This window comes from Dioscorea cayenensis, chromosome 9 (assembly GCF_009730915.1).
Source record: "Dioscorea cayenensis subsp. rotundata cultivar TDr96_F1 chromosome 9, TDr96_F1_v2_PseudoChromosome.rev07_lg8_w22 25.fasta, whole genome shotgun sequence".
In the NCBI taxonomy this organism is placed as follows: Eukaryota; Viridiplantae; Streptophyta; class Magnoliopsida; order Dioscoreales; family Dioscoreaceae; genus Dioscorea; species Dioscorea cayenensis.
In genome coordinates, this window is record NC_052479.1 from 25,215,409 (window position 1) to 25,231,460 (window position 16,052).

Genomic DNA, 16,052 nt, shown 5'->3' on the forward strand with positions numbered 1-16,052 from the left:
ATCCTAGTATTCTCATCCATAGAGAAAAAATTTGTACAGAATTACTCTCAATGAAAGCACCAAAATGTAGTGAATTAATTGATTCCTGACTATAAAAACTAGTTCACAACCAACTCAATTCTCAGAATCTCTTCCAAATCTAATTGATCATCAAATTAATGACAATTCAACTGAAGAAACACTAATCCAACAACAGATAAGCATAAATCCACCATCAAAACATTCAGATCATCATCATCTCAACAGATCTCAGAACAGTAACATGCCAAACACCAAATGAAATTACTCTACTCACTGAGCTATAGATCCAGTGATTACAAACTGAAATACTAAGATATACGGGATTAACTTCCCTCTTGCATTGATTGCGGGAGACGATCGCCGGAGATCAACCAACAGGCCCAATGTTTCTCTGCTTCTTCGCTAACTCCTCTCTTTCTCCATTCCCTCACTTTTATACTGCTAGCCTCCTTTAACAAACTCCCCTCTCAAACCAATAGGAGCCTGATAGCATAACTAACACCTTTTTGCCTGGCCATTCAAAACCCTCTCCACTGCCACATCATCAGGTGTAACATAACCCGTGAATCTACAACTCCTCCACCTTTTTCTTTTACTTCTCTGTCTTGACGATAAAGATTCATCCATGTCAGCTGCCTTCATCCCCCTACTCACGTGCCCTCCCTGTAACTGACTTAACAGCCCTTTAATTAGGACACACTTGCCTTTTTTTAAATAAAAAGGCATCAGATATTCTTATGATTGTCTTTGTCCTGTAAAGAAGTTCGAAAAACTATATAGTGTGTATATTCACACTTGCCTTTGTGTAATTATTTCCCCACACTAATCCTCCAATGGCCTCACAACTCATCCTCTTACTAACATTTCAAATAATCAATTATTAGAGAATATTTCTATTACATGATTCATACGAAAGGAGCTTCCATAAAACCATAAACTTTCTTCTACATTCATGATAACTTTATCTTATGTTAATGAATTTTTCTATCAATAATACAAATACTTTTTAGTGGAGCCTATATGAAAGAAAAAGTTGAGGTTTGCATCAAAAGAGACACATAAAGTAAATAATTTGGTTGGAGAAACATCTCTTTCCACTTCCCTACACTGATTTCTTAACAAAACAGTAGTTTCATGGCCCCATCAACTTATTACGTGTGTCATCTCCAACCTAATGAATATTTGAAATAAATAAATAAATAAATAATAATAAACAGCACTAAATTATTTACATGAAAACCTAAAAGAAAAACACAACATGTGCCAGAAAAAGTTTATTCTACTTTTGTTAAAAAATTGAGTACAATAGTGGCGGCAAAATTTATTATCATGACAAAATCCTAAAATATTTTTTAATAGGTAACCTAATGTTACAATTAGGGTTATTATCCAAACTTATTGTCCAAACTTTTTGCTGCTACCATAAATCTCTAAGAAAAAATTATAATTTAAAAATTATATAATATCACCCTGTGAGTTTTTTGAGTTGGGTCAAATGGGATTCAAGTCACAAATTCTAACAATATTTTTCCTCCTCTCATAAAATATATAACTAATACCATTTAAGTAACAGATAGAATACGTTTTAAGAAATAAAACACAAAGATTAATCATAAGTAACTTTTCAAAAGTTACCACCAGGTTTTAGTGGAGTTTCTTTCCAAAGTGAACGATTAATATATAAGCTAATCAACCAGATTAATGAGTATAGAATCCAATCCTCTAAATTCTCCTGTAGGTTACGAATAACCAATAATTCGATCTTCAATTAATGTACACCATGACCATGCTCACATATATATATATATATATATATATATATATATATATTTATCATAATTGCCGAACAGTATCTCTGGCTTGCCTAAAGACCAATGTTAAAATATATTAGGATTATATTTATCTTTAGTTAGTTTAAGTTTTTAAAATCTGTTCTTCTTGGATATGTTGTATGTGTAAATATATGTCATTGTGACTTTTGTAGAAGATTTTGGAGATAATGGAGCTTTTAAATCCATGAGGTTTATTTTATCTAAGTATCCACACTGCAGCTTATTGATCTTGAAACCCCCTTATCAATTGTCATCAAATCAAAACCTTGAAAGATTATCTCCACATAACTTTTATCACCACAGCTCTAGCTCTTTTGAGCTCATTCTCAATGAAAATCATCCTAGTTAAAGATTGTTTAATTCCTTGTTCCACGTTGAGATATATATTCATGAATATATTATTACAGTCATTAACGTAGTAATTATCATCATCTCCGGATCAACCTTAGGAAGCAATAAAAATTTAAACTCTCTTTCCCCCTTGTCAAATGATCATGGATAAAAATATAATACAGTTTTTATATAATATTATATATACACAACTACATGTACAGTATTACAATAATACTAGCGACCCATAGATTCAACCTTTAATCTGCCCATATAAGTTGTGGTTGTTTTTTGTTTTGGTTTTAAAATTTACCACATGTTTCATTTTTCTTCTAATTATTTAAACGTACTAAATTAATCAAAGGGATGATCCACACTACCCTCAGCTCTTGCTTTCATAGTCTATATAAACACCACTTATCTTCTCCACTCTCCCACACACTACCCTTCCAGTAATGGCTTCGAAACTCATCCTCTTCCTCTCCGTCTTCTTGCTTTCCTTCTCCTCCCTCTACCTATCCATTAATGCAGCTCGCTCTGAGCATGAGATCAAGCTCCTTTATGAGGGTTGGCTGGTTGAAAACCATAAGAACTACAATGACCTCTTTGAGAAGGAAAAGAGGTACAACATCTTCAAAGATAACCTCAAGTACATTGATGAGCACAATGCCGGCAATCACTCATACACTCTCACACTCAACGTCTTTCGCTGATCTCACCAATGATGAGTATCGGAATATGTATCTAGGATTTCAATCGGTTCAACGGTGAGAACATGGACTTCAAGGAGAGTAATAGGTATCTCTTTAATGGTGATGAAACACTGCCTGATTCCATTGATTGGAGAGACATGGGAGCTGTTGTTGGTGTCAAGAACCAACTCAAATGTGGTATGTAATGTTCTTTATAATATTTGAAAGAAGGAGAGGTCGAAAGATATTAAAGACTTGATCATATAAATTCAAGCAATTGAATTTTTATTGATCATTAATTGTATTAAAATAAATAAATAAATACCTACACAGAGAATTCATTTTACCAAAGGAAAACATTTCAAAAGTAATGATACAAGTACTGGATAGTAATATTAAAAACTAATAAATCAGCTATGAATTGCTTATTTAGTATCAGATACACTTGGTATTGTATACCAAACTATCACCTAATTAGGAGTCCATATCAATATCATTAATTTATAGAAGGCACATAAGTAATTTTCTTATTAATTATTTCTCTCATGTTTCATTAATTACTTGGTGGTAATTTGTGATTTTAACTTGTCAGCAGGTAGTTGTTGGGCATTCTCTGCAATTGCAGCAATAGAAGGGCTGAACAAGATTGTTACAGGAACCTTGATATCATTATCAGAACAAGAGTTAGTAGATTGTGTTAGAAAGAGTTGTCAAGGTTGGTTGATGACCAAAGCTTTTGAGTTCATCAAAAAAAATGGTGGCATTGATACTGAGGAGGACTATCCATACAGAGGTTATTATGCACGATGCAATAGGAATAAGGTTTTATCATATATATATATATCCATATTTTTCATTGTTTTCATAACTTTTTACTACCATTATTCTTATGTCTATATATAAAGGCGTGTTATCATGCATGCATGAATTTGTAGCTAAGAAGAACAGTTGTTTCCATTGATGGGTATGAGAATGTTCCTAGCTCTAGTGAGGATAGCATGAAGAAGGCTGTTGCCCATCAACCAATCAGTGTTGCAATCGATTCTAGTTCAGATGACTTCAGATTTTACCAATCGGTAATTAGCTTCTCAAGTAAATTTTTTCCTTTTGTTATTGTACTAAAAAGTTATAAAGGCTTCAAACAAATACTGCATAACATCAAAATTATATACCTCATGATATATATATATATAAGCATATTCATACATCTTCTTTTGCATTACTCCTAATGTATATGTTTTGGTATGTGGAAATTTTGGAATTTTAGTACATTAGGACAGTGTAAAATTGGTATCATGCTTGTATTTTAATATAATAGTAGAGTCTCTAGTTCATCTTACAGCTGATAGTTGGGAATCATTTTTATTTCTTGAATATGCTATATTTAGAAATTGTACCATCTTTAGAAATATGGGACTAGTAATCTAGTATTATATGAGTGTAGAGATTATTCAAGATATTTGTATATCGGATGGATCATTATGTCTTTTTTTAATTCTTGATGCAGGGTATATACAAAGGAAGTTGTGGGACAAAATTAGATCATGGTGTCACTTTAGTAGGTTATGGGAGTGAAAATGGTGATGATTACTGGATCATTAAAAACTCATGGGGAGAAAAATGGGGAGAGAATGGATACGTAAGAATTCAACGTAATTCTGGTACTGCAGAAGGCAAATGTGGCATTGCTTTACTACCTAGTTATCCTGTGAAGGTAATAAGAAATTTTGCTTTCACTTCATCTCCTCCATCTCTATTTCACATTAAAAGTAAATACTGAATTAAATTTGTGAATGCATGTTCTTTCAATACTTTAATTAATGAAAATTAAACATATTTGTTCCATGCATCATCTTTTAGCTTATTACATATATATATACTGATTAATTATATATGTTGCTTGTTGTTTCAAAATATATAGAACAACTACAACCTGCTTGAGGAGAAGGCACTGAAAAACACTCATGGAGAATGGTCTAAAACTGAGGCTGAAGGCAAGATGGCCACTGCATGAGAAGATATATAATTATGTGGAAAATAAAAGAGGTGGTGCTTATTAGTAATATCGTATGGGTTATGTTGCCCACCTTATGTTATTTTCTCATGTCCTTATCTATTTTGAGTGTTTGCGTCAAATAAAATCACATCAAAAGCTTACGCTTTGATGATCATTATTTGAAAAAATTAAGTTCAGAATAAATTTAATTATGAGAGAAAGAAAATACAGTAATATTTTGAAAAGTTTAAGTGCAACACAATGCAAATGGCTTCAATGTGTAGATTGTTTGAAAATTTTTTATCTTGATTTAATTATAATGATTAAAATTAAAAATATTTTAAAATTTAAATTTTAAAACTCTCCTCTTGTTGTTCTTCTAAAATGTATTTATATATATATATATATATATATATGAAAACCAACATATGACATCCACATCATTCATAACTATATATATAGAGATATATATAATGACACTCACACTTCAAAACTTGATAATTAATTAATTGGATCCTATAAATAAAGCATTAGTTACTGGTTTATGAATATCAAAAAAATACATGCTTTTATACCAAAAAAAGAAAAAGACAAGCTAGCACATTAATAACTGAGTAATGATCAATCAATCTAAATACATACAACTATAATAAAAAATCATCTTCTCATTAACTTTAATTAGAGTTCAGGTAAAATTTGTGGTTACGTGGATTTAATCAAAACAAGGAAAGAAACATGAAGATGAGGAATTAAATACTAAATAGTCCATAATTAGGAACCAATTACATGAGTGAAAAAAAAAATTATCCATGTTTTTTCAAAGAAAAAAAAAAGGGCCTAATATGAGATGATCAAAATGGGCCTAATTGATCATAATAGATGTTTTTATAAAATTAAGAAAAGCTACATTATATATAGTATTTGATTAATATTTTTGAGGAATTATGACCTATAAGAAATTCTCAATGCTTTTGGTATGTTTGGTAGGCAAGTTATAATGGACTTGAGAAGTGCATCGACTTCTACTCTACCAATTAGTGCTAATAAAAATTAAATAAAAATAGTATAAAAATAAAGACTTTTTTAAATATTGTTTTTTTTTTAATTAATTACTAAAGTAGGTATTTTTATAATTATTTACCAAAATAAGCATTTTTATTTTTTTTTTAAATTAAATTTTAGTTTTTTTTTTATAGTTGTGGTTCCACTAGTTTTTTTTAATATTAAAATTTGTATTTTTTTAAAAAATCAGGTCCCACTAGTTTTTTAATATTAAAATTTATTTTTTTAAAAAATGCAATGCGATGGGTCCTACTAGTTTTTTTAAATTAAAAATAATTTTATACTAAAGCCCTTATAATTTCATAAAATTTTTTATAACTAGTTTTATTCCTACTTCTACTCTAATTTTTTATAACAATTCTACACTAAAGCCTTATAATTTTACACTAAACCCTTATAATTTCATAAAAGAGTTTCAACGAATGTTAAATGAGAGATACTGGAACCCCTATAATGGTCCACGTCTATACGCTGATCTTACAATGTGAAAACCATCTTCAGGGTGCGCAAAATCCACCAAAATTCATAATGAGATGGACATAAGGGAGGGCTGGTCAGCCAAAGCATTGTGGTATTTTAAATGAACGAAAACAATTACATATATTATAAAATATTTCAACAAGTACAATATTTAAATTATATTATGACATATGACTTTGACTAGCTACATTCGGACAATTTCGATGACTATGACCTTCATTACGACATAGACATCAATGCTTTGGCTAACCGCCCTCCCTTATGTCCATCTCATTACAAATTTTTATAGATTTTGGGCGCCCTAAGATGATCTTCGCATTATACGATCAGCATATAGACGTGGACCATTATAGGAGTCCCAATATTTTTCATTTGACATAACCTGAAACTCTTTTATGAAATTATAAGGGTTTTAGCGTAAAATTGTTATAAAAAATTAGAGTAGAAGTGGGAATAAACCTAGTTATAAAAAATTTTATGAAATTATAAGAGTTTTAGTATAAAATTGTTTTTAATTAAAAAAACTAATAGGACCCATTCCAGTTTTAAAAAATTAAAATTTAATATTAATAAACTAGTGGAATCTACATTTTTAAAAAATAAAATAAAATTGTAATATTAAAAAAACTAGTGGAACCATAACTATTAAAAAAACTAAAGTTTAATATTAAAAAATAAAAATACTATTTTGATAAATATTTGTAAAATTGCCTATTTTGATAAATAATTTAAAAAAAGTAATATTTAAAAAAAGCCAAAAATAAATGAGCACAAGTGTGATGAAATAAAAAAATAAAAAAAAAAACACAATCAAACATATTTACTATTTATCTCTAAAAAATTTCTTGATCTCTCCTCTAAAGAGGATAATTGGTGAGAAGAGAGGTATTAAAAACTTAATTAAATATTAAAGTTAATGAATGAAAAAACTAAATTAAAAAAAAAATTCTACAATAAAAATTTCTTGATCTCTCCTCTAAAGAGGATAATTGGTGAGAAGAGAGGAATTAAAAACTTAATTAAATATTAAAGTCAATGAATGAAAAAACTAAATTAAAAAAAAAAAATCTCTACAAAGAACTTTTTTAAAGAGAGAAAAGGTTAAAATGCACTTAAGTGTATTATATGATAATTTTTGAATACTTTGTGTTGAACTACTGCAAGTGATCAAAGCACTAAAGAAAATAATTTATGCAATATCACAATCATGTAGTCATCTCAGTGTTGGCTACTTAAAATGTGACACAAAGATAAGGAAAGAGCATTAGATCATCAATGGCCGTGAGACTATATGTAGGACAACAAGCTCTCAAGACTTCCTAAATATTTAATTAGTAAGTTTAATTAATTTCATAGATGCAAAATTTCCTATGCCAATAGACCATCGCAATGGCGATCAAATGACAGGGACATATATACCTCACCACCATTTAAATTACTTAATGTTTAACCAAGGGAGAAAAAACTAGATCAATATTTAAAGTGAAATATGCATAATATATATATATATATATATCTGTGTGTGTGGGGTTTAAGTCATCTACATAGATACACAGATTATTGTTGACTAGAGATGTTTATTTATAGTCATTGAATGATCATCCAACGGCTATTATTTACATAAATACTATACAAAATCACTATGTACTACTGTGCAACATTGTTTAGAACTGTTTAATATTGTTTATAAATGAATTTTAACCATTGGATGATAATCCAATGGCTATTGTGAATGTCCCTGAAATTAAAAATATAAGAATATCCTAAATGATGAGTCCTCTATTTATATATGTTAGAAGAAGAGAATATGTATTTAGCCAGCCCACAATAGATGACCCCTTTGGGTCATATTTATAGAACAAATAAATATATAAATATAACTATAAGTATGTATATACACATATACATACACAATGTACATACATAAAAAATATACATCTAACATATCACTCTAACACGCCCCCTCAAACTCACAGTGGGTCATAAACCGAGAGTTTGTCAATCAGAAACCGAAACCGAGAGACTGTATGTGCCTTAGTGAAAATATCAGCAAGCTGCTGTGTAGAGGCAACATAAGGAAGAATAATACTGCCAGCAATATAATGATGACGAACAAAGTGAAGAGCGATCTCAAGATGCTTTCGTACGTTCATGAAAGACAAGATTAGCAGCGATTTTGATGGCACTCTGGTTGTTACAATGTATAGGAGTAGGGGCAAAGATAGAGACACCAAAGTCCATCAAAATCTGTCGCAACCAAAGAACCTCCTTAGCAGTAGAAGACATAGCACCATACTTAGCTTCAGCAGTAGAAAGAGCAACCGTAGATTGTTTCTTGCTTTTCCAAGAGATAAGAGAATCTCCAAGAAAAATGCAGAAACCAATAGTAGAACGTCGATCAGATGCATCACCTGCCTAATCAGCATCACAATAGGCGCGCAACTCAAGAAAAGATATGGCAGAAAAAAGTAAAGAGCGAGATATAGTGCCACGAAGATAACGAAGAACTCGTAAAAGGGCAACGTAATGAGTAGAGCGAGGAACACTCACAAATTGACTAAGAACACGAACAGCATATGCAATATCAGGTCGAGTAATAGTCAGATAAACAAGAGCACCAACAAACGCACGATAGCGAGTAGGGTCAGGTAGAGGCTCTCCATCAGAAGAGGAGAGACGGTGGTGGAACTCAATAGGGGTAAAGGCAGTGCGAAGATCAGTAATATCAGCTCATTGAAAAATGTCAGATATGAACTTGTGTTGAGACACCAAGTAACCTCGATGAGAATAAGCAACCTCAAGGCCAAAAAAATAACGAAAAGGACCAAGATCTTTCATCTGAAATTCGGTGTGTAACCGTTGTTTCAAAGAAAGAACAGTATTGACATCATCACCAGTGATAACCATATCGTCAACATAAAGAAGTAGAATGGTGATGCCTCAAGAAGTTTGCCGAGTGAAGAGGGCATAATCATAAGAGCTCTAGGTGAAACCAAGAGTAAGAACCACATTGCGAAACCGCTCAAACCAGGCACAAGGAGCCTGTTTGAGTCCATAGATAGCTCGGCAAATAGGACAGACATGCTGAGAAAGATGAGAGAAACCAGGAGGAGGAGTCATATAAACATCCTCAGAGAGATCGCCATATAAGAAGGCATTGGTCACATCTAACTGATGATGTGGCCTGGTGAGCAGCAGAAATAGCAAAAAGAAGGCGAACAGTAGTCAATTTGGCCATAGGAGCAAATGTCTCCTCATAATCAATGCCATACTCCTGAGTAAAACCACGAGCAACAAGACGCGCTTTGTGGCGACCAATAATACCATCGGCTCGGGTCTTGACTCGATAGACCCACCGACAACATGTGCAGCCGAACGTGCGAAGATGACCATAGGAGGGAGGAAGGGAGCATAGACGCTCATAAGGTGAGTTAGACGGATGCAAGAATGGCTTCATCCCAGAATGATTGAGGGACAGAAGAGGAAAAAAGAAGTGCACGCGTAGTGTCTAAGATATGACGATCTTTACGCTCAGCGACACCATTCTGAGCAGGTGTATAAGGATAGGACTGTTGTGGAAGAGTGCCGTGAGTGGAAAGTAATGTGCGAAAGGATGTAGAGAGATACTCGCGTGCCCCATCGGAGCGAAAAATCTTAATGCGTTTACCAAACTGAGTATATACCATTTGCGTAAATTGAGAGTAAATAGCAAAAACCTCCGATCGGGAATGCATTAAATAAAGCCAGGTATAACGCGAGAAATCATCAACAAAAGAGATGTAATAAAAGAAACCACCAAGAGAGGAGAAGGGTGCAGGACCCCAAACATCAGAATAAACTAGATCAAAAGTAGATTCAGAAATAGATTCTCGTGAAGAAAAAGGAAGAGCAGTGGGTTTAGCAAGCTTACAACCCATACATGGATGTGGAGGAAGGGAAGAAATAGAACCAAGATTACCTGAACTTGTTAAGAGTTTCAGGAGAGAACTAAACAAGTGACCGAGTCGACAGTGCCAGCGATCAAGAGAACATACAGAACCGTAGGCATGTGGATGTCTCCAATGAATCAATCTAACGCCATAAGGACCATAGGTCAGTGACATATTCTCTAACGGAACGCTCACGCTACTGAATATGAGTAAGATCCTGTAAAATGGCATACTGACGAGCAGAGCTGGAATGCTCAAACATATGAGCTAAGTGTTTCCACATTGCATGAGCAGTGGGAAGATGTCCAATTTCCATACGGACATCAATCTCACAAGACTGACAGATAATGGTAATGGTACGACGATCAGCAAGAGTCCATGATGTATCAAGAGTGGAGGGTTGGGGAGAGGTACCATCAACATGGCCAAGTAGATCCATACCAAGTAAAACGATGCGAACAGTAGTAAACCATTCTTGGTAATTAGAGCCGTTTGGTTTGATATCGACTAGAGCTAAGAAATGTGGAGCAGACGAAGTTGATGCCATTTTTTTTTTTTTGGGTAATGTAGGAATATTAAGTAATATTAGATGCTAGTAATAAAGTATGAAACAGAATCGGTTTTTTTAATATAAGATATGTATATATATATATATAATAATAGATAATGTCAAAGATAAGAAGAGAATAAAAAAACGAAGGATTTTTTTTATTTATTTATATATATATTATATATTATATAGATATTCGTACTGAGAATCAAAACAAACACAAAAATTAAAATCTCAAGACTTTCAATCGTGAAAATTCCGTGTGTGGGAGTTCGTGTTGGTCGTCTGGTCGGGGAAACAATGGAAGTCGCCTGATCGTCGGTGGAGAAGATGAAGATACAAGGAACGAGCGGCGAGGAAGCAGTGATGGTCTCAGGACAAAGAAGCGAATGAAGAAACAGTGATGAGGCAGTGATGATCTGGTGGCAACCTTGGAACAAAGAAGCGAGAGACAGGGAGGAAGCAGCGATGGAGATAATTACCAGCTGGCCAATGACACCATCACCAATGACGTTCCGGCGATGTAATCCGGCACGAGAGAACTAACGAAGAGAACGAAGGAGGTGGCTGTGAGCACTACCACCCAAACTCCAAACTATAAGCACAAAGCATGAGAATGCCTCCCAAGTGAAGCAAAGACCAACTAAAAAGTAAACATAAGCTGTAATGGTGATGAGTGCGGCGGCGGGAGGGAAGCGACTGAGACGTGTCCGGCGCGGATGGGTGCCTGTGGTCAGCGCAGGTGATTGTGGTAACGAAAGGCAAGAATATCATAATGAACTAAGCAATCAAGAAGAAACAAAACAAAATGCTCGTTGGAGAGCAACAGAAAACAAACGGATCAACTGTCCGGCGAGATCGGCCAGTGACCGGCATCTGATACCTGTTAGAAGAAGAGGATATGTATTTAGCCAGCCCACAATAGATGACCCCTTTGGGTCATATTTATAGAACAAATAAATATACAAATATAACTATAAGTATGTATATACACATATACATACACAATGTACATACATCAAAAAAATATACATCTAACATATCACTCTAACAATATATATAATTTTCTCGATCAATAAATAACTTTGTCATGATCACATCTTACTTTCATACACCATGTTTATCATCCAAGCACCAAAACTGAAACAAGTATTACATTTATATCTCCATAAAAGTATTACGTTTATTTCAATCGAGTTCCATGAACCAAATTAACACTCCAAAGTTAATTACTTTATTTTAAAAAAATCATGTTGGACAACTAAAAGAAAAAAAAGTAATATATTTTCATAAAATAAAATTTGTAATTTCATTTTCAAAGCTAAAATATACATGCAGAGAGAAAAATATATATATAAAGACAAAAGTAAAATAGAAGTTTTTTGAGATTAGCAGTTTTCTAGTTTTATAAGGGTAGGTAAGCAATTTTTTTCTTTGAAATTTGAAAATTATTAATAAAATAATTTTTTTATTAATATTAAAATTTAAATAATTATAAAATAAATTTATTGAAATAATTACATTAGGTGAAAAAAATACGAAGGGTTGGATATTTTGCTCAAATTCTCTTCTGTTTTGCTCTTCATTAAAAAAATTCTTTTATGTACCCATTAACAAAATCAGCTATAAACCAAATTATTTATCTATCAAATTGATTATAAGTCCATGGATGCATCCACATGGAATCTAAACAAAGTATTATATATACATAGTCACTTGAAAAATAAACTTTTTTAAGACAAAACAAGGGCCATTAATGATTGATTAATGATCAATCTATATGGTAAGAAGCATGTCAATTTATCATCTTCTAATTAATTTTAGATTCCAATTGCACTGAGTGAACCAAGACAAGGAAAGAAACATGAAGATAAAGAATTAAAAGTACTTGAAATAGTTTATAATTAGAACTAAACTTGAGACAAAACCATTAAATGTGATATGAAATAATTCAATCATGGTGTCAAAACAAGGGTGACTTTTGGCTAGTGCCTGGCCAGTGCTGGGCCCAATTTCTTTTTTTCTTTTTCTTTTTTTAAAAAATAAGCCTAAAAAGTTCTAAGGAAATTTCAACAAAAAAAATCTTAACTTTATACTCAACACAAATTTTATACTCAACACAAATAATAAATCTTTAAAACTTTTTACCATTTAAATACAAAATTTTTTAATCCTTATTTTCTATGTAAATAATTTCTAATAAATAGAATATAATTTCTAATAAATAGAATATAATTTCTAATTTATTTTCAAACTGAAGATAGATTATTTTTTTAATAAACCTAAAAAAATTTTAAGGAAATTTCAAAAAAAAAAATCCGAAATTTAAAAAATAAAAAATAAAAAATATTCAACTAAATATGAAATTATTTAAAGTCAAACATTTTATAAAAACTTTATACTCAACATCAATAATAAATTTTTAAAATTTTTTTACCATTTAAATATAAAATTTTTTAGACTCTTATTTTTATGTAAAGAATTCCTAATAAATAGAATATACTTTCTAATTTATTTTCAAATCAAAATAAATTATGTTTATATCATATTTCACACCTGTACGTGGGAACAGTACTGTCGGGGGAGGGATTTACCCAATAGTATGGCACCAAAATGTAAAAAAAGAGGCCATGAGTTTAACAATTTTTCATTATTTTATGTTGAATATAAAAAGCACAAAATAATAAATAAATAAACAAATACATTACACTCATCTAGGGGTGGTTCTTAAACTACAATGAAAACAAAGAAAAAAGTGCATTGGGTCATGATTGAGATTAATCATCGATCGATTGACAACAAGCTATAAGATTGAAACCTTCAATCTTTAAATTTGAGTTAAGAGGAAAAATGAAGGAACCAACTGCTCAGTGATTGAGTATTTTTTTTTAACTAGATTAATTTTTAAATTAGAAATATGAAAATATAAATTTTAACAAAATTAGAAAGCTGATATAATAATTTAAAAAAATAATAATATCAAAAAAATCAATGCATGGAATAAATTTCTAACAAATTTGATAAATACAAAAATATTAAATAAAATTAAATTATTCGTATGATGTTTGGAAGTAGCTAAAAAAAATCAACACTTAACACAAAATATAATTTGAGTAAAATAAAGTAAAGTAAATATATATATATATATATATATAATAATAATAATAATAAGTGGAAAGTATTTAATAGTCCCTGAGAAGGTTGTACTTTCCCTATAAATCCCTCATGTTTCTTATTTCCTTCAAGGTTCTTCTTTATTGGGTTTTCCTCTTTCAGTCCAAATTCCCCAAACGGTGTGAAATGGAGGGTTAGTTGGCGGTGGAAATTACCAAAGGGCTCCCCTGAGTGGAAAAATTTCTCCAGCCTTGCAGAAATGACAAGAATGTCCTCCATCTTCTAGGTAACCACATACAGCTAGACGCACGGTTGGATTTGCAAACCATTGGGATCCGTGAAACCCTCTCTCCAAGTGTAACTGTTAGTCTTCTACATATCATAGTGAAGCACGGTGGAGAACCTTTTCCCCGCAGTGGTCTTTCTCGCGAGCATCGTCCTTCGTCTTCTCTGAATCCATTGTTCTCTCGTTGAAGGTCACCCATTGAAGAAGTTTCTCCAAGAAAAATCTCAGCCGAGAGTTGAGAACACATGCCTAGATTGTTGAAGCAAGATGACGATAATGCTATGTATGGTGTATGGATGTTTATCTCCTCTATTTACAGTTTGGATGTTTATCTCCTGTGTAGCATTGGTTCCTTCTTGTGTAAAATATGACATTTCATGATGTGTATTTGCTTAAGTTTCTCATTTACTTCGTCTATTTTACTGTGTATTATTTTTGCTTTCTGTGTAAAATATGGTCTTCATGTGTAAAATAAGGTGTTTGTGTTTAAGATATTGATGTATTGTGTTTTTTTTTCCACAACAGAAGATGGCGACAACGCTTGTAAATGCACGGTGTTATCTTGCTCATATTGTAGAAATGATCTCCACATTGAGGAAGGAAATGCACATGCGGCATTGGGAGATACTCCGAGGAACTTCTTTTGGTCATTTGATGGATGACGCATCCATCATACAGGAGAGAGGAGTGCTTGACGCGCTGCTGCAGGTGTATGATAATCGCAACCAACGCTTCAAGATAGGAGAGAGCATACTGCCATTTAAGGCAGAAGACGTGGCACTCATTCTCGGCCTTTGCTGTGAAGGAGATATTGTATCCTTCAAGCACAAGAGAGTCCTATGCGATTTTGAGTAGACATTTCTCAGTAAAATGCATTAACATGACTCAATTAAAGACAACCTATTTAGGCTTGTGCGAGAGAAAGATGGTGAGGATATGACATTTGTGAAGCTTCTGGTGGTTCACTTCATGACCACCATCTTCTTCCCCAGCATTTCTCTCAATACACCAATATTCGAGGTCAAGTACACTGATGATCTTACCTCACTCGGATGTTATGCTTGAGCCCATGCCATTCACAGGTGGCTGATGGGTGATCTCCTAATGACGGCGGCATGTGTACAACTGCGGTGCAAAGAAAACTACACTACCACAGGTTATTTGAAAGGGTGTGTTGTCGCCCTCATCATATTGTTCTATAAGGTAATAGGCAATGTAAAGAAACAATGGCTAGGAAGGACACCCTGAATAATGTTTTATGGGAAAAACAATGACATCAAAGCAACTTCAATTGATCCGATCTGTTGAAGTCGGTTAAAGGGAAAGAAGTAAGTTTGTCATCTACCTATGCGTCATGCTTATAAATTATGTGATATAAGTTATTTCCTATGTATGAGAATGGTGTTCAGTGTATAATATTGTTTTCCGATGTATAATAATCTTTTTTCTGTGTATAACATGGTTGTTATGTGTATAATAATGGTTTTCTGTGTACCATCGGATCTTCATGTGTATTTTCATGTTTTCCTGTATATAATAACTCTTTCGTGCGTATAGTAAGTTTTTTCATGTGTATAATAAGACTTACCTGTGTAATATATGACTAGTTTTGTAGTGCTTCAAATTAGTTCCAGCCAATGATGAGGAGAATGATTTAGTTAGCATTGTCAGGCGGGAGGCTCGAAAGTAGTGGTCTGAGAGGTTATCCAAAGTGTGTGACAGAAAGAAAAGGGCTGGACAACATTCCCTGCCAACCAGAC

The 16,052-nt window shown here is 32.5% G+C and overlaps 2 protein-coding genes across 2 annotated transcripts; one reads left to right on the top strand and one right to left on the bottom strand.

Moving 5' to 3' along the window:
* The first annotated feature begins 2,599 nt into the window (after nucleotides 1-2,599).
* LOC120269358 (zingipain-2-like) lies at nucleotides 2,600-5,063 on the top strand. Its single transcript, XM_039276695.1, is given in 7 exon segments — nucleotides 2,600-2,881; nucleotides 2,883-2,951; nucleotides 2,953-3,073; nucleotides 3,471-3,697; nucleotides 3,811-3,951; nucleotides 4,383-4,589; nucleotides 4,797-5,063. Coding segments are annotated over 7 exon segments (1,101 nt in total). The 5' UTR covers nucleotides 2,600-2,638; the 3' UTR covers nucleotides 4,890-5,063.
* A 3,765-nt stretch (nucleotides 5,064-8,828) lies between these two features.
* LOC120268607 (uncharacterized mitochondrial protein AtMg00810-like) lies at nucleotides 8,829-9,320 on the bottom strand. Its single transcript, XM_039275932.1, has 2 exons — nucleotides 9,191-9,320; nucleotides 8,829-9,142 (listed from the first exon to the last, which is right to left on the bottom strand). The coding sequence occupies exons 1-2, from the start codon at nucleotides 9,318-9,320 to the stop codon at nucleotides 8,829-8,831; spliced, it is 444 nt and encodes a 147-aa protein (XP_039131866.1).
* Between the last annotated feature and the right edge of the window lie 6,732 nt (nucleotides 9,321-16,052).